Source organism: Astyanax mexicanus, chromosome 9 (genome assembly GCF_023375975.1).
Source record: "Astyanax mexicanus isolate ESR-SI-001 chromosome 9, AstMex3_surface, whole genome shotgun sequence".
NCBI classification, from domain to species: domain Eukaryota; kingdom Metazoa; phylum Chordata; class Actinopteri; order Characiformes; family Acestrorhamphidae; genus Astyanax; species Astyanax mexicanus.
The window spans coordinates 35,812,068-35,831,175 of NC_064416.1; the positions used below are offsets into that span (position 1 = coordinate 35,812,068).

At 37.0% G+C, this 19,108-nt stretch overlaps 2 protein-coding genes and 1 long non-coding RNA gene across 5 annotated transcripts in view; 1 reads left to right on the top strand and 2 right to left on the bottom strand.

Annotated features, from left to right (window-relative positions):
- The first annotated feature begins 1,071 nt into the window (after positions 1 to 1,071).
- ssr3 (signal sequence receptor, gamma) lies at positions 1,072 to 5,417 on the top strand. The gene is made up of 5 exons (XM_007232086.3): positions 1,072 to 1,351; positions 3,105 to 3,231; positions 3,347 to 3,445; positions 4,231 to 4,362; positions 5,121 to 5,417. The coding sequence occupies exons 1-5, from the start codon at positions 1,219 to 1,221 to the stop codon at positions 5,185 to 5,187; spliced, it is 558 nt and encodes a 185-aa protein (XP_007232148.1). The 5' UTR covers positions 1,072 to 1,218; the 3' UTR covers positions 5,188 to 5,417.
- Positions 5,418 to 5,506: 89 nt separating this feature from the next.
- Positions 5,507 to 19,108, bottom strand: part of LOC125804584 (uncharacterized) — a 432,046-nt gene continuing 418,444 nt past the window's right edge. Inside the window, exon 2 of the long non-coding RNA XR_007440702.1 lies at positions 5,507 to 8,870. This is a non-coding gene — a long non-coding RNA (uncharacterized LOC125804584). The remainder of the gene's footprint in view (positions 8,871 to 19,108) is intronic.
- kcnab1a (potassium voltage-gated channel subfamily A regulatory beta subunit 1a) overlaps positions 5,507 to 19,108 on the bottom strand; it is a 253,238-nt gene continuing 239,636 nt past the window's right edge. For all 3 annotated transcript variants that reach the window (XM_049483592.1, XM_049483591.1, XM_007232085.4), the window contains 4 exons: positions 15,322 to 15,416; positions 15,085 to 15,205; positions 12,382 to 12,470; positions 5,507 to 11,125 (listed from right to left, as the gene is read on the bottom strand). In XM_049483592.1, coding sequence (XP_049339549.1) covers positions 11,036 to 11,125; positions 12,382 to 12,470; positions 15,085 to 15,205; positions 15,322 to 15,416 — 395 coding nt within the window. In that variant the 3' untranslated portion in view covers positions 5,507 to 11,035. The remainder of the gene's footprint in view (positions 11,126 to 12,381; positions 12,471 to 15,084; positions 15,206 to 15,321; positions 15,417 to 19,108) is intronic.

A 19,108-nucleotide genomic window follows, 5' to 3' on the forward strand; every position in this document is an offset into this window, starting at 1 on the left:
TAGCATTATCAAGGTTTTCAAAAGTGAAGTGTAAAAAAAGCAAAAAACTAATGCTTGCCAAGCAGGTAAAGCACAGGCTGAAAAAGGCCTGACCAGAAGCAGCAGCGTTGTGGAGATCAGGGTCGTGGCCATAAACCTATGTTTAGGGGATAGTGGCTAGTCTCTTATAAACAGGTTCTGTAAATATTCACACGCAGGCAGTCTCCCTCTTGTGGTTGTCAGGAATACTGTCGAGGAAATGGATGAAAAAAAATATATATATTTTTAATAAATTAAATTAACATTGGACTTTTTAAATCTTCTCAGGACTAAAAAAAATCGAAAAAAAAAGATTTCCTGTTGATAATCTAACAATATAAACTAGACCATCAAGCTACTTACTAGACCTCAATCTCTTAAAAACTATTCACGTGGTCGGTCAATATAACAGTAATTGTGTACTAACACTTAACTGCTGAGTAAGCAACTGAAAGGGGAATTTTGGTGTGTTTTGGTGTTACTCCACGGTGTTATATCAAGTCCAAAGTCAGTGCAGTGTTTTCCCTGAAAATCTTACAGCACTTCATGCTTCCCTCTGCTGACAACTTTTATGGAGATATGGAATTCATTTTCCAGCAGGACTTGATTTTTGGCATTTTTGGGATTTTTTCATTGAATAAAATAAATAAATGCTTAAAATAGATCACCCTGTGTGTAATACATCTATATAATATGAGTTTCACATTTTGAACTGAATTGCTGAAATAAAGTAACTTTTTAATGTTACACAACTTTTTGGAGATGCACTAGTATATTAGATTGGTGATTCTCCCTTTTAACACAGCAAGGAGTTGATTCTTTTACTGAACTAAAAACTAAACTCAGTATAAAATAACTCCTGTTTGATAACTGCTATACTATTTTAATGCAGAGATTACTTTTAGAATAAGGTACAGGCAGATCTGTTCAAACGGTTCGTTCACTGAAACGAACCGATTCATCTCACACGTGTCAGTCAGTGAGTCCGTGATTCAGTGAGTCAGTGATTCAGTGTGGTGTGTGTGTTGTTCCGCCGGGCCGGCAGGCTGCGCTGGTGCGGCGGGGTGAGTCCGGGTCTGGGCTTGTGCTGACGCGGCGCTGGAGCTTCTCTCTCTCAGACCGGGGAGAAGATACGTGTCAGTCCCTCTTTCAGCCGCAGACCAGCAGCAGAACAGCAGAACCAGGATCAGGATCAGAGCCATGGCACCTAAAGGAGGCAGTAAACAGCAGTCTGAGGAGGACCTGCTGCTGCAGGACTTCAGCAGGAACCTCTCCGCTAAATCCACCGCGCTCTTCTACGGGAACGCGCTGATCGTCTCCGCCATCCCCATCTGTGAGTTCTCCACCACATACACACACTGATACTGGAGCTAAAGTCTCTGTAGAGTAAAGTCTCTAAATTCTCTGTAGTTCAGTTCAGGTTATTTAGTGTTTAAATCTCGGCTTTGGTGCAGTAAATGTTTATTATATTATTATATGTTTATTATAGTGATAAATGCTCTGTGCGGTTAGCTGACGTTAGCTAACCTAGCTAGCTTAACGTTAGTTAGTTAGCTTAGCTCTGTAAATCTATCAGAGCAAAGAACATTGGATGAACGTTAGGTTTGTTTTTTTGTTGTCTTAGCTAGCTACATTGTTTATAGTTGATGATTTGCAAAAGAAAAAACTCAAAACAACATTTATTTAACATTACCTAATAGGCATCGGTTAATGTTGAAATTCTGACATTGAATGTACGTTCATTTAAAGGTTTTGAATGGTCGTTGCTCTTAATCTACATTCTCATATTAATATTTTTATTAATTACTATAATATACACTGTAAGACCACAGTACAGGCTATAATAATAGAATACATATTATATAAAGATAGGTAATGTAGGTTAAGTAAGGATTAAGACAAACTGTAACTTAGATATAAAACCATAAGGTCGTCACAAGTAAATTCTAACGTCGGAACGTGAACGTTGACTCTACGTCCTTTTACTGAATGGGAAAGGACCAGTTCAGATAACGTTAGGTTAGTTAAGCTGACTGTAGTTTGTTTATGCTGTGGTTTATTAAACCATAGATTTTTTAAAATAATTTCACAAAAGTAACTAAGCTATGTTTCCTGATACTAAGGTAGTTAGTTAACGTTATACTTATCTTTTTCTATACTTAACTCTAGCTATGCTAACGCTAACCTATAAAACTAAGAAAACTGTCTCAATAGCCAGCTAGTGCCTCTCGCACTACAAAAAACATGGTGTAACAGTTAAAATAAAAAGTGTATTGTCTTAATAGTACTATATATGCAAGAATAAGTAAAGTTTGTTTTCTTTTTTCTTTTTTTTTTGAAAAGGTTCAATTAAGTTTTGTAAGCGTAATGCACCCCGTTTATTAAAGGACTGATTCGCAAAAAATCTAATTTAGTTAAGTTAGCTAAACTAGCTAATCTAGCTTTTATGTTCACCATGTTCCCCTAAATGACCATATGTATATGGTCAGGTAATACTACCAGAGTTAGCTTGTCATTTAGTTAATTCAAATTCGCACTTAATTGTCAAATAGCTCAATAAAAAGTGCCCCTCAAACAAAAAAGACAAGTTATCTTAAAAAAAAAACTGTTTCTGTTCTTCACATGTTAAGAATAGTTTAAATGCATGAACAAGGTTTGTGATTAAAAATAAAATATTAAAAATATACATTCGATATACAAATTCAGTGTAATACACCCTGTCTCTTAAAGGAATGATTAACCAAAATCAGATAAAATTTTCCTTACATATATTGGTGAATCCGTACATGCTGGTTGTGAAAAATTGGCATCGCAATTTTTGCCTTACTTGCCTCATAGCTCCAGTGCAAAAATTAAACTTTAGACATTTTAGAGACATTTAAAAGTGGCATTGTGTAATTGAATACAATTTAATTGTCCAGACAAGGAGTGTTTTTATTCTTCTTCATAGTAGCATTTGGAACCTAGCATTGGGGAAATGCATTCATCAGTATTAAAATAAAAATTTGATGATGCTGTTTAAGTGACTGCTGTTACTGAAGCTCTGTCAGCACAGCTAATGGTTTTTGTGTGGTTCATATTCACAGGGTTGTTCTGGAGGATCTGGCATATGGACCTGGTTCAGTCTGCAGTTCTCTATGCAGTTATGACTCTGGTCAGCACATACCTGGTGGCCTTTGCTTACAAAAACGTCAAGTTTGTCCTCAAGCACAAGTAAGTTGTCCCTGATTTAATCTTAAGTTTGTTCCGTTAAAAATCATTCAGGTGTTGGGAATGTGATCAAAGGCACCCAGATTTGTGTGTAAAGTGTGTGCTGTGTGTTTTTTAGGGTCGCTCAGAAACGTGAGGATGCTGTGTCCAAGGAAGTGACCCGCAAGCTGTCTGAGGCAGACAACCGCAAGATGTCCCGCAAAGAGAAGGACGAGAGGTAGAGTCAGACTTATTGATTCACTGGTTAGACCACTGAGCTAATTAGATTAGGGTTGTTCTGACTTTAAAATCAAATGGAAAATCAATATTAGCTAAGCTTAAAGTTCACATTGTTCACAAGAAAAGACGTAAAGTGACATTCCTCTTGGATTTCTCTAGATCTTGTCAATGTTGAAAGCTTTATTTACAGTTGGTTGAACTGATCACATTAGTTATAACAGAGTTAATGATTATTCATTACGTTTTAAGTTCATTAATTTATTAAGTTTCATTAAGAGAATCACATTCTCTAATTTTGTGGGGTTTTCTTTTTATTTGACTTGATTTTGGTTATAATGTAAGGATTTGTGTGACTTGGGGGTTTTGTACAATTTTCTGTTCAGTTCATTTTGACTATGCAGAGTTTATATATACACACATATATATATATATATATATATATATATATATATATATATATATATATATGTATAACCCAGATTTTGCAGTATCTGTTTAATGAGTTATGCTGACAGTGGTAAATATCATGTAAAAAATCTGTTATGTTAAATATGTTATAAAATGACTGAGCAGTTTTTGCAATAGAAATTTTCTACATACTACAATGCTGTGTTTTAAATTAGTTGTAAGTGAGTCATTTTTAGGACCAAAACTTTAAATGATTTAATTTATCTTATTTTAAACATTTTGTAATTATTTATTATAATTACAGATATTTATTTGTAAATCTGGTTAGTATATGTTCATTTTAAACATTTGTTGTAACTGTGCTCCCATTTCCAGGATCTTGTGGAAAAAGAATGAAGTGGCAGATTATGAAGCTACAACATTCTCTATCTTCTACAACAACACGCTGTTCCTCGTGCTCGTCATCGTCGCCTCTTTCTTCCTGCTGAAGAACTTCAACCCCACAGTGTAAGAGCTTTTTACTGAGCTTAGTAAAAACAGTAGCATTTCAAAATTCAGCCTTTTTTAAGGCAAAATAAAACTAACTTGATTGCAGACAAATATGAAAAAAATACATAATAATGTGCGTATCTTGTGTGAAACATTAAGCATAAGATTTTTGAAAGGATTGTTTAACAATATAAAATAAAGATGATACAAGACTGAACAATAAATGCAGGTAGAAAATTACAGTATGTTGTTGTCTTTAAGTCGTTTCTAAATATCAAATCAACACTTTTTGGTAAAAATTTTCGTAAGTAGGGTAAGACTGCTTTGTGTAAGTCTATTGTATAAAATATTATTGGAGAAAAACAAATGTAACGAGTGAACACATTTCGATACCATTTTAAATAGGGGTTCTATCTGTATTACAAATATTTAGAAGGGAAAAAATTAGGGAGACTAGTGCTGCTATTGTATCTCTGGTCCTCAGCACACCAGAAACTTCCCTGTAACTCTGGTGAAGCAAGATAATGCTTATGGGAATTTGTGTAACTTATGAAATGTGTGTAAAATCCTGCAGTAATGCTCAATTACCTCAGTCCACATGCTTCTCTAACTTCTAATGCAGATTCTGTATCTTTTAGCTTAATAAATGCGCCATGACTTTAGTGGTATTCCACTTCTTAACTGTAGAAGGAGAAAGAAATGCCAATTATTGCATAATGCTGCTTTTAAATTGCTTTACAATTTTTATTTTATATTTTTTTCTTTCTGAAATGCAGGAACTACATTCTGTCCATCAGTGCCTCCTCTGGTCTCATCGCCCTCCTGTCCACAGGATCAAAGTGAGAAACAAAGAAGAATGAATTGAGCAACACAAAGTATTTTGGAGGGGCACACAAGGGGACTGATTGGTTCAGTGGGGGTTGTTTTTGTGGGTGGCACCGTGGGTGGAGGAAACAAGCATTTCATCTGTGGACTTTCATGAAATTCATGATCAGTGGATGCCAAGGGGTCATTTCTGACCTTCACCCTTCTTTTCTTTTTATACAAATAAATGAGAATTGACCAAAAATAAAGGTGTGCCTCTCATTTGTTTATTTAGTGGGATGTTTGGATGAAAAGGACTGATATCCAGGTGAGAAGAGACACAGACACACAGCGAGAATCACTGACAGTCATTCTGCATTTTTATTTCAAGCATATAATCTAGATCTATGTACTGTATATATTTACAGAAGTCACTGCGTCTATTCAAAGAGAAAAAAAAAAAAGCATGATGTGAATCAACACCTCAGATTCAAAGCAGAGATTCGTCCAATAACAGCCTGTACAGTTATACAATCTGTACAGAGTCTCACCAAACAGTATTACAAACCTTTAAAAACACATTTATCACCTCAATATAGGATTTCGTTTTTTGCAAAACACTAATTTACACCCTCGATATCGCTCTCTTTCACACTCGGTCTCTGGTGCTGTCATGTATATTTATATAATATTATATTCATGGGAAATGCAAAAGCCCTATGTTTCACAAGCAGGTTAGTATCAAGGCACTCGGTACAGAAGTGAGTAACAGTATCACTATAAAACGCACCCACACTATAATGGAGAATTGTTGTGAATAATTTAGGTGAAAAAAAGGAAACATTTACAGTTTTTAAAATCACCACTGACAGAAAATGCACTGACTGTACAGAAAGGTAATGTTTTCAGTGATGCTTGAATACATTAATTCAATATGCTGTCACATGACTGCTTCTGGAAGAACAGAAATCAGGTTAGAACCGTTAAACCCCATTCAGGATCATACTTAAAATATAATATGAACAGTAATTCAGAGAGTTCTGAAATGAAATGTGCGCCTCACATTAAACTGTGGTTGTTTTATGAACAAGGTCACAATGTCTACAACCAAAAATACACCCTTTTTATTTGTTTTACAAAACCTTAAAGCTCCACTAGGTAGGATTGAGATTATGTGCTCGTTTGCTCCCCCTACAGCTGTAGAGTGTTATAAATGTTTCAGGCGGATTAGTTTCTCTTTGTTTTCTGGCTTTCACAGACATATTCGTTCAATTTCCAGCTTCTGCCAGAGTGTCTGTATGTTAGTTTGTAAAGAATGAACCAGTAGAACTATTAGAACTAAAGGTCGGAAAGCAGGTCGCAGTTCTCGCGAGCGTTGATCGCGTCCGCCTCGGAAAACTTACAGAGTCTGGTTTGAGCTCAGAGGAGCTCCGGCACAGACACGAGAGCACCGCTATTCCTCCTATTACACCTCAATGCAGCGCTGCAGTGAGTTTCAAGCTGTAATTTTACTTCTTTAAAAAGATTTAAAAATCAAGGAAATTCTACCTAGTGCTGCTTTAAGTATTAGGGGTGGAATAGTACACATATTCAAACCAAGCATTAACAGTAAAAGTTGTAATTTTATACAGTTCATCACTTCTATCTATTACTGTCTCATTAGCGCACAGTACTGTCCAACTTTTTTTTATGGACATGTTTCCATTATGTTTGGATCTAGGGGTGGGACAAGACCTAATTTAACTTACTGAAGTTGCTGCTTCATTACTACACATGGAAGCACTGTAATCAAATGAAGGTAATTTGTAAACCTGTGGTGAAGAATATCGGTTGTCAAATTCTGTGAATCTGACACTGATAAATCCATAATCACAGTAGCGTGATACCACTGCTATCATAGGAAAAGTATCGTGATACATTGTAAGATGCCCTGTGATTCCCACCCCTAGTTAGATGTAAAAAATACTGGACAATGTCATCCTGCAACATAAAAAATGGAATATATTTTGGTTGGCTTTGTCATTGAATAAAAGTAAAGGATTTCCAAACCATTTGTGTTATTCATAAGCTTTTAAAATTGAAGTTCCATGATGCAGCAGCATTATATGCATTATATGCACTAATATGCTGGTAAAGTATGGACTATTTTAAGTAGTTTTTCCCTGATGTTTGTTAAACTTGTTTAAAATGTACTGGTCTTCCTTTACTGGGATGGTCCTGATGAGAGCCAGTTTCATCATTACGTTTTTACTGATCTTTGTGACAGCACATGAGGATACTTTTAAAGTTCCTGATTTTTTTTTCAGATTCACCTTCATTTCTTCTAATTTTTTTCTTTACTTAGTTGAAGAAAATACTTTCTTAACGTAGTTATATGTTTAGAACTTTAGTCAAATAGGACTATTCACTCTTCACAACTTTACAACTGATGCTCTCAAACACATTAAGAGACAAGAAATTCAAGTAATTAACTCTTGACGAGTTCAGCACAGCTGTTAACTGGGAGCCATTCCAGGTGACTGAAAATATAAAACAATTTGGGTTTCTTTAACACATTCTTGTTTTCTAAATAATTCCATTTGAATTTCTTCATAGTTTGGATGACTTATTAATGAAGTATTAATCTACAAAGCAGACATTTTTTAAAGTAATGAAAAACCACTGAATTTAAAGTGTGTCCAAACTTTTGACTGGTACTGTAAGTGCCATCACAATCAGCCATGTGGTAAAGTTTCTTTAGGACAGCACATTTCATACCAGCTCTCTGAATGACTTTTTCATCTGTAAAATTCTAATATAAATAGTATAGTATATATTTTTTAATGTAAAATGTTAAATATTTATATATTTTTAAATGACTTAAATTTTATGATGAATAAATTTAGTAATTTAGAATGAAAAAAATAACACCTTTATTTTTGCTAAATCATTTTTAAAATAAAAATATAAATCTTTTGGACAGTTCAAAAAGGTTTTTTATCACTATTGATAAACTGATCAGTATTTTTGTTTTTGTAATGTTGTAATTACATTTTTAACATCTTTAAATATATTTTTTGGGATAAAAAACAAACAAACAAAAAAAATCACACACATTTCCCAAGTCGTACCACAGTGTCAGAAACCACGTAATCAAGTCCAGCTCAGAGCAGTGTGGAGTAATGTGATGATCTGTGCATGCAGTTCAGAGATGATAAACTCGGTGATTATAGGCTTTCATTACTTGTTAGCTACGTTAGCGTCGTAGCTCCAGTGCAAAACTGAAGAAGTGAAGAACTTCAGACACCGATCAGGTCTTGGCTGAGTGACTACATTTGAGTTAAGGTGGAAAATGTGTCATTGTCTTTTTGTTGTTAAGGTGCCTCTTTAAGGATGAGCAGTAACTATCATGATAAATCATTCATAGAGAATCCACAGAGCTGTGGAGTAATAATATGGCTTGTGAAGAGAAAAGGAGAAACACAATCCACACCAATGAGGCAAAAACACACACAGGGGAGGAGAGGAGCACCAGCTGCCTATCACTTCACCTGAAACTGACCTATCATGTGCAGAGATACAGATAAATCCAGTCAGGCACCCCTAATAAACAGACTGGAATCAGGGAAGAAATTGTCTCTAGGTTTTTTTTTGTTCACACAGCAGGTAAAAGTGTCCCAACTTGTGTTTATCAAATGAGATAAAAAATAATATAGTTTCTTTGATTTTACCAAATTAAAAACCTCTAGAATATAATCAAGAGGAAGATGGATGATCACAAGCCATCAAACCAAACTGAACTGCTTAGATTTTTGCACTAGAAGTAAAGGCATAAAGTTAGTGTGTAAGATTTCTGTTGATTGATTTCTGAACTTTTAAAACTTTATGAATATGAACTTGTTTTCTTTTTTTTGTTTTGCTTTATTTCAGGTCTGAAAGCTCTGTCTTTATTTTGTTATTTCAGCCATTTCTCATTTTCTGTGAATAAATGCTCTAAATGATAATATTTTGTTTTGTAATTTGTGAGAAATGTTTTCTGTAGTTTATAGAATAAAACATCAATGTTCATTTTACTTAAACATAAACCTATAAATAGCAAAATCAGAGAAATTGATTCAGAAACTAAAGTGATCTTTTTTTTATTTTTTCAGAGCTTTGTATAAGCTTGAGCTGAGTGATATGATAAAAAACAGACAATAACAAAATATCACAATATTTAAAGACATTTACAAGTCTTTATACACAATATCACTATAATAATCACTGTTAAAATGCAATAGTAGCAACAGATCCTCAGAAGCTCAGAAGTTATTTAAAAACTCTGCCATACTTAGTACAGTGATTATTATTTAAAATATACTGCAATACCGTTTAATTCCAATTAAACAGAACTAAGTACACTCACTGTAACAAAATGTACAGTTGGGTCCATTTTCTTTAAGCACTGATGATATGCTGGATATTTAAAAATAAGGTATATTGTCAATACAATACAAGAAAAGTTATCAGGACACAATAAAATAGTCATATTGCCCACCTTTAATTTAAGCCACTTATATATGCTTATTGTGAAATCTGATACATATCTAATTTAAGGTAATGCGACTCAGTCCAAAAAGCCAGTTAAAAATGTATATGAATTTTAATTTTAAAAAGAAAAAAGGACAGTGAAAAGAAGGGGACATGGACAACAGAAGTGAGTTGGGCTTTCAGTGGCAGGATAGCGAGGTAACCGACTTTATATATATTTTATATTTGGGGTTCAAACTGTTCAAACTTAATAAGAAAGCTTGCGCTGTGTTTCTAATTATAAATGCTTAAAGCTTAAAAATCACAGCCAATACCAATTGTTGTATTATTTTTTACAGCGAGTTTAAAGGCTGGATAGCTCCTGTGATGCTGGAGAAGATGAAACCGAAACTTCACGTGAAGCCAGCTCATTAGTGTGTGCGTAAACTCCTAAGAAACATATTGGATAGAGGTCAAATTAAACAGATAGAAAAAAAATTACAAAACTACATAAAATGAAAAAAAAAAATATATATATATATCTTATTTGGGACACTTTTTTTTTACCTGCTGCGTGAACATACAATAGTAGCCTTCCTCACACAATCCCAGCAATGAATGTGCTAAAATGTGCTGGTTGTTCCTTAGATTCTATTATGTACACGTCTCTGAAGATCATTTATAAGCTATATAAATAATATATTGAATATAATCAGGTAGGCTGAGGTTGGTTTGCATGTATTTACACGGTGTGCCAGTTGCGCAAAATATCCTTCAGATACACTTTCTACACTACGTTTCAGAAGCCAGAAGCACAAAATGTGGTCAGTCGCACGACTAACGTCAGTAATCTGCGATGCGATCAGTAATGCAGGCTGTTCTGGAACAGGCAAAGGCTGGCGAAATGGCAGCATCTACAGATGCACGGAACTCGCCTCTTCTTAAGTTTATGGCAACAAAGCTCCCATATATGAACAGCAGAGGGCGACATGCTCCACGCCTCCGGCCCCTGCGACCCTCTGCGAGTCTCCAGTGGCTCCTGTGCTTCACAGTTTACTGAGCAATGGGGTAAGGACTAGGGGGGAGGGGGCGGAGTCTGAGGGTGCAGATGCGCAGCTCTTGACCTTGCTACATGACGACTGGTGCAGAGTGTTGTCGTTCGGTCGGTGGTTCTCGTGGTTCTCGTCATCACCGTGCTCCTCGCTCGGCTGCATGGTAGCTGAGGGTAGGGACCTCCCAGTAGAGTTACCGGGGGCAGGTATGGGGTAAGGGGGGCTCATGCAGACATGGCTCAGCTCTCTCGGGTTCCTGTGAGAGGCCAAACCCAGGAGGAAGAAGAAGAGGAGGAGGAGAAGGAGGAGGTGCTCTGAGGAGGCCGTGACTCGTCCGTAATGCGTCCCTATGAGCGGTAGTCCTTCTTACTGTAGGGTCTGTTCCCAAGTATGTGGTCGATTTCAGACACTATGTGTGAGGTCATCTTGGGAAGGACCTGGTTAAACAGAAAATAAAAAAACAAAATAAAAGACCTAGGAAGTAATTTTGGTCATATTTATGCATCAAGTAATGGAACTTTTAAATTCTAAGCATATGACTGCAAAGTAAAAATTGCAATGTTTCTAACATTTCCTTAGACTATATTTGATAGCAGACAGAATGAAGTTATGTCCAGAACTGAAACTGATTTCCCTGGGCTCTGAGGCACCTGGGATGTATTATCACTAGGGGTGTGACGAGACACGATACTGGGTTCACGGGAACAAGACGAGACGAGATTTAAAAATAAAATTTTAAAGAAAATGTCAGAGTTTTATTTAACAAAATCATATAATGCAAACTTAACAGACTGGTTTCTCTCACACATTGATTCTATAAGAAATAGAAATACATTTCTAGGTCTTATATAGTGCAAACAAAAAGTGCAAACCACAACCAGTCATATTAAGCCTATGGTTTGTTTTTTTTCTTCTCCTAAATCTCTTGTAATTTAACTATGCATAACCATAACCAGTCATATTAAGACTATGCTTGAAATGCAAACAGAGACAGAACATTTTTTTAAGTACAGTACAGAGCTAAGGGATCAGTACAACTGTGAAACAGTCACGTGTCACATGATTTACTTACAGTATTTACATATGGTTTGTGTCTTGTTGGTCACTCTGTTACCGTTTATTGTTTCCACTGGAGCCAAAATGCAGCCAGATATACAACTTAAAAGTAGCAGAAGCATCTTCTGTGCAAATGCCCAAATTTTCCTCTTCTGCTGAGAGCTGCTCTCACTGCCCAGCCACCACACTCGCTGCTATCGCTACTGGGTTGCCAGATCCCTCCTAAAAAGTCCACGCTAAACTGTTTTTATTCCCCGCGAGACAGGTTTAAGCTTGACGAGAAATATCGTCACGTTTTTCACGAGATCTCATCACACCCCTAATTATCACATATTAAAAAAAACAACATGCAATCTGATAAGAAGAAAAAGAAATGGACCAAGAAATGCAGGAATGGCTTTACGCATATAAACAAATGAAATGAAGTAGAGACATGAAAACACGTAATACTGTCTGTAATAAATAAACATGTATATCGTCAATGTCCAATGAAAATCAAATACCTCCATTGTAGTTGCTGTTCTAGAGATATATTATTATTATATTTCATTGGCAATATGTAAGAACTCTACCCCACTCACCACTGGTCAGTAAGTAAACTGAAATTTGGACGGTCTTTATGTGTCTCTGGGCTCACCTGAATGGCTCCCAAGTTTTCTGTTAGCTGCTCTGGGTTGGAGGTTCCTAGCAGAACAGAACTCACGCCTTCATTCCTCAGACACCAGGCTGATTGGGCACACACACACACACACACACACACACACACACACATACACATATACACATGTACACACTTTGTGAGCTTAGCCATATAAAGTGGTACACACAAACAGTACTCAAAACTCACTACAGTCTGATCTTCTGCTTATAAACAGTAGGGGGCGCCATAGAACTAAATATGTCCAGGGAAGTGAGCAGTAAGGGCATCTGCTCCAGAAGAAAATGGAAAAACTAGACAGATTTCACTCAAAAGTGGACAAACAGCCGCTGGGCTAAATTCAGTCAGAGCAGAAGTATCAAACCCCCTGCAGGAACCACAGCTTTACACTACTTAAGGACACACAATTTAACCCTCTCATGCATGAATTATAATAAACTCAGTCAGGAGTGTTTTTATACATCCTTAGGGATGTAAAACAAGGTTTGAAAAAAATATATATTCTATCTTTATTCGATAAAGAAATATTTATCTGTCCACTCAAGTGTACTTCATGCATTTTTTGTTGTAAAAAAAACACAAATGTAATTCAGTTATACAGTTGTAATATGGTATTCTGTTGGAATAGTGGAACTGAGGAGGATATTGTGACACAAGAAAATGTCTCTGAACCGTAGAACCTTATAGAATCTTGATTGTGACTGGTATTATCATACTGTATTCTTGTCAAGTCTCTGAACTGTTAAGTGAGCATATTCTCTTATAGTATTTTATAGCATGTATCATATTTCCTGTCAAATCATGCTTGTTGCTAATTTCTGAGACTATTTTCTATGATGGTTGCCAAAGCATACAGGGCACAAAGCTACAAGACACTGCATGCAGATGTACTTGGTTCTTCGTGTGCTGGCATTTTATACTTTCTTGAGCTGGGGCCAGTGGTTTCCAGGGGCATACTGGATATTGGGGTGCCCTTAGTTTCAACAGCCTCATCTCCTTCATCTCCGTTCCTCAGCCTCAACTCCCTCAGTAACATTTCCAGACTCACCTTCACTATCACTGCTTGACCCTACTTCTCTGCTTGCAACTGTCTGTACTGGCAGACATTCCTCAATTAAAGAAGTTGATTTACAGCCAAAACATTAAACAATATGAATTATTTTAAAAACAACACTGGAAGTAATTGACATTGCATAAAAGTTGAAAAATAGCTAATGATGCATGATGTACAATTAAGTGGACAGATGATTAATCTACAATTCCCTCAAATATAAAATCAAAATTTCGAAAATCTTTACATAATATGTCACCTTAGATGTTACTTGATGTAATTATATATTTTTTTACCTGCAGTGATATAATTTTATAAAAGGTAGAAACAAAAATAGCCAAGGTGTTTGGTGGTTTTCCCTGTCTGCCGGCCATCTTGATTTCATTGACTTCTTTTTCCCATTACAATGACCAACCAATGGGATTTTTTTGTATAGGATGATGCAATAGCTTCCACTACAGTGGACTATATGCAGCAGTGCCCAAAATTGCAAGCATATTTAAAGAAAAAAAAAATTTAAACAGCTGTACACTGTAGTGACCTCTATGCATGAAAGGGTTAAGAATGAGCCTAAAGCCTTTCTTCTAGATTTTGGCAAGACAATTTGATTAAACAAGAAGAACATTAAAGAGGCCGTGATGTTAAATCATTAGTCGTGAACTCCTCAACTCATTCTAGAGCTATTGAATGGAGTTTCATGGTTCTAGAGCACACAGTTCCACTGTTCCACATCTCAAAGCCGGGGGTTTATACCCCTCTAGTCCACACTAGCATTAGGCTAGTTAAACACATTCTCATTCAGTGTTTTTATTGTTTTTTTCCCCCTCAGTTTCTTTCCTAGTCATCCAGACTATGAAAGAACGTGTAAGGAATCATGTAGTAACTTAAACGTGATAAACAAACCAAATAAATACTCTGTGAAGAATTAAGGTGCTCTTATCTGGGGTGCTGTTACTAACTTGTGGTTACTAAGGCTGGCAACTCTGATGAGGTAACTGTTGCTCTTCCTTTCCTGGCATGGTCCTGATGAGAGCCAGTTTCATCATAATGTTTTTGATTATCTTTGTGACTGCGCTTACAATGTTCGCCACCCTCTGCACAGCGCCACTACCAGGCAGAGGAGCTCATTCAGCGGCAGACTGCTGTCCTAGCAAGACTGTTCAACTCCTCTCAGCACAGCAAACTGAAACCGAAGACTCTGTGAAACTTTTTCACTCTGGCCCATCTGGTCACTACATGGACACACCCCTCATCTCAGCAGACACACTCTAAGAGAGTGTGACTTTTACATTACATTATTTTGCACTAGTAGTTTTTGCACAAGCTTGCACTGCAATTTTTTTTATTTAAATTATTATATAACTGTGTACTTGCACTTTTTTATGGCTGGCATCAGTTACCCTCATAATATGCACATCAACTGGTGTTCATTGTCTACTGTGTTCAACTGCACTACCTCCATTACACACTACAGACTGTACTTTTATACTATATATATATATATATTTTTTTTTTATATATAAGTATGGTTTTATCTTTTCCTCCCTTCATCTCCCTTCATCCAGCTGTTTTAGAATGGTCAGAACTGTATTATTTACAGTCTTAAAGGTGGCCAGGTCTAGTCCACTTACCTACAGCCAGCTGAGGCAGAGTGCAGCCCAGCTTCTCAGCAATGTGAGCCAACTCCTTCAGCTTAGCCTGCTGCTTCCTCCCGTCCTCACTCATGATCTTATCCTTCAGCCACTGGTACGACTGCAGCGGGAGGTGGAGAAGAAAACACACAGTCAGAAGGACACACACTCACGAGAACATGCCATCACCAAAAAGCACCATCAAAAGCATTCCTGCTTTCTGAACAGTGTGCATACCTTCATAGAAGCTCTGGAGGACTCTGGGATGCCATTTTCATACTTTCCAGTGATGATACCACAGGCTAGTGGAGACCAGGTCATGGCGCCTACACCTACAAATTCACACAGAAATACATTTATCATTAAACTTAGCAAAATAGTTGCAACCAAAAGGAGGCAAGCAACAGAAATTAATCACATATGTCATCCAGAAGTTCTGGTGTAATGGTGTGGGGTGTGGTGGTTTTTACAGCAACAACCATTGGCGCCACCATTTTAAATACACAGTCTGCTGCACTATTCCAACAGAACAATGCTAATCCACATTCTGCCGCTATTTTAAGAACTTGCTTTGAAAACACAGATGCTATGCCATGGCCAGCTGCATTGCCAGATTTATCCCAGATTAAAAACGTCTATAAGGCTGTTAGATGGGCTATTAACCCTCGAACCCTACCACAATATTCACACGAACTGGGAAAGAATATTCCAGCTGCATGGGATGGATTATCACAGGAATCTCTATGTTATCTGACATGTTGCATTACACATTTATTACACACTACTTCTGTATGTTCAGCTCAATGAATATGACCAAGATTTGCCTTATACAATGGCTTGCAAAAGTATTCATACCCCTTAAAATAAAAAAAAGTCACCTTACAACCACAAACTTATGATTTATAATTATATAAAAATCTGTAGTCGCTGCAATTTCAGCTTCAAGTCTTTTGGGGTATGTCTCTTTGCTCATCTAGAGACAATTTTTCTTTACAAAATGGCTCAAGCTGAGTCAGGTTGTTCAATAGGATTTAGGTCAGGTTAAGGACTTTGACTGAGCCATTCTAATACATGAATATTCTTTGATCTAAACCATTCCACTGTAGCTCTGGCTGTATGTTTAGGGTTCTCCTTTCCAGTCTCAAGTCTTTTGCAGCCTCCAACAGGTTTCTTCAGGTTTTATTTAAATCCATTCACCTTCCCATCATCTCTGAGCAGCTGATCAGCTTCCCTGTCTCTGCTAAAGTAAAGCATCTCCACAGCACGATGCTGCCACCACCATGTTTCACAGTGGGCATGTTGTGTTTAGGGTGATGAGCAGTGTTACTTTTCCTCTACACATAAGCTTAAGTACTTTAAGTACATTAAGTTGAGCACTTTAGTTAATTAAGTCTAACGGCACCTACTTCCAGATGTTTGCTGTGTCCCCTACATGGCTTGTGGCAAACTGCAAAATGGCACTTTTTATGTTTTTCTATCAACAATGGTTTTCTTCTTGCCAGTCTTCCATAAAGGCAAGATTTGTGGAGTGCAGGACTTAGCACGGTTTAGTTGTCCTGTGAACAGATTCTCCCACCTGTGCTGTGGATTTCTGCAGCTCCTCTAGAGTGACTATGGGCCTCTTGGCTGCTTTTCTGACCAGTGCTCTTCTTGCTCAGTCTGTCAGTTCGGAGTTTGAAGTTGTATAATACATTTTCCATTTTTGGATGGTAGATTGAACAGTTGAAATGCCTAAAGCTTCTGACCTGTCTGGTGAGTTCCTTGGTCTTCATGTAGCTGTTTGTTCGCTAGTGTTCTCTAACAAACCACTGAGGCCTTTACAGAAAAGGTGTTTATATTTATACTGAGACTAAATTACACACAGCTGGACTTTTTCAACTAATAAAGTGACTTTTGAAGGCAGTTGATTGCACTGGATTTAATTTAAGAGGATCAGAGTAAAGTGAATGAACTAAATACTTTTGCATAGATAGATAGATGATAGATAGATACTTTAATTATCCCGAAGGAAATTTAGGCATCCAGCAGCAACAACACAATACAATAAGAAACAGATTCAAACATAAATTAAAACAGAAGAATAGAGAAAAAGAAGAAGAAGAAGAAAAAAAAAAAAAAAAAAAAAATATATATATATATATATATATATATATATATATAAGGCTATACAAAAACGTACTATACAAGGTAAGATACATATCTGTAAACAGAGCAGTGCAGTTGTTGCTGATGTTCATTAAATAATTAACAGAGCAAAGTGCAGTGTGCAATGACATTGATTATGAAAGTGGCTGATGTGACATAGAAATATAATATAAATATGCAACTGTAACAAATATAGTTCTAAAAGGAGATTGTGAATATGTGAATACCCCATACCTGTCAAGTCTCCCGTTTTGGCCGGGAAACTACCGTATTTTACTCCTCTTTCCCGCCGTCCTCCCGTATTAGTATTTTCCCGTAAATTTCCCGTATTTTATTGAAATAAAAAAATATATATTATTGAGGATACAGGGCACTGACCGCTCTGTGTCTCTTAACCAATCGTGGAGCCGGTTCAAGGAGAAAGTCCCGCCTTTCAGGAGAAACAGCCAATCAGCTTGCAAGGAGGGTCAGTGTGGGGAAGCCCCGCCCTCCTCGCTGTGAGTTCAGGCAGCTAGTTGGAGCTGCTGATGTTAAAACATACATGCAGCGATTTTTCTAAAAGAAAGGTAACGGTAGTCTAATCATGGAAACTGTGATGAGATTTTTCTGATAGCTGCTTAAAAATACTCCGAAATAAAACACACAGATTAAACCTTTTAAAATAAAAAAAATACAGCTTGTGACTCAGTTTAACTAGAAATGTGGAGAGGACCGAAATTAACTGAACTGATCAGGTGTGGAGTGATCAAAAGGAAGAAGTATTAATTAAAAATTATTGTGTAGGCCCCTTAGGACTAATGTTTTACTGATGGAATATATCTGGTCCATGTCCTTTTAGTAAAAGCTCATAATACCATTTTTAGGTCACCAACAGTCATTTTGCAGAATTTGTGCACTCTTTGTTCAATTTTAAATCCATTAAATAAATAAAAAATATATCATATAAAAGAGTGCATTTATTACAAAAAAGACATGAAATCTTAAATTAAAAAAATATATATAGAAAAGGGTTTTTAATTTGGCTGTATTAAAAGAATGACATATGTAGGAATGTCCACAACATGTTCAGATTCTGATAATCTAATTGTAGTGTGTAAGTGGTTCACATGTGGTTATTTTAGATTTTTTGTAAACCTGTTTTAAAATGTAAGAGATACTGAACCTTCGTTGGGCTGGTGGGACAGCTTTAAGCGGACAGAGGAAAATATCAGTAGCAGCATCCCGTCCCCGATGGGAGGAGTTAAAGAGTCTGATGGCTGATGGCTGTTGTGCAGCTCTGTGACAGCAGTCTGCCACTGAACACACTCCTCTGCTTCATGATGGTGGTGTGAAGTGGGTGACTATCATTGTTCATGATTGAAAGCAGTTTATCCAAAGTTCTTCTCTCAGCTATTGTAACCAGAGAGTCCAGCTCCATTCCAACCACTGCCCCGGCCCTCCTGACCAGCTTGTCCAGCCATCATGCATCTCTCCTCTTCATGTTGCCTCCCCAGCACACCACAGCGTAGAAGAGAATGCTGGCCACGATTGATTTGTAGAACATCTGCAGAAGCTTCTTACAGATGTTAAAGGACCGCAGTCTCCTCAAGAAATAGAGCCGGCTCTGTCCCTTCCTGTACAGGGTGTCTGTGTTTGTTGACCAGTCCAGTTTGTTGTCCAGCTGCAGACCAAGGTACTTGTAGGTCTTCACTGTCTCCACATCAACCCCCTCGATGGAGACTGGCTGCAAGGGTAGTCCAGACCTACGAAAGTCAACCACCATCTCCTTGGTCTTGGATATGTTTAACTGCAGTTGGTTCAGTCGGCACCAAGCAACAAAGTCATCCACCTTTCTCCTGTACTCCTCCTCCTGACCACCCTTCACACACCCAACGATGGC

Coding starts and splice junctions, on each gene's coding strand:
- ssr3 (XM_007232086.3), top strand. CDS start 1,219: ATGGCACCTAAAGGAGGCAGTAAACAGCAGTCTGAGGAGGACCTGCTG. Junction 3,232..3,346: donor AAGTTTGTCCTCAAGCACAA/GTAAGTTGTCCC, acceptor TGTGTTTTTTAG/GGTCGCTCAGAAACGTGAGG. Junction 4,363..5,120: donor AAGAACTTCAACCCCACAGT/GTAAGAGCTTTT, acceptor TCTGAAATGCAG/GAACTACATTCTGTCCATCA.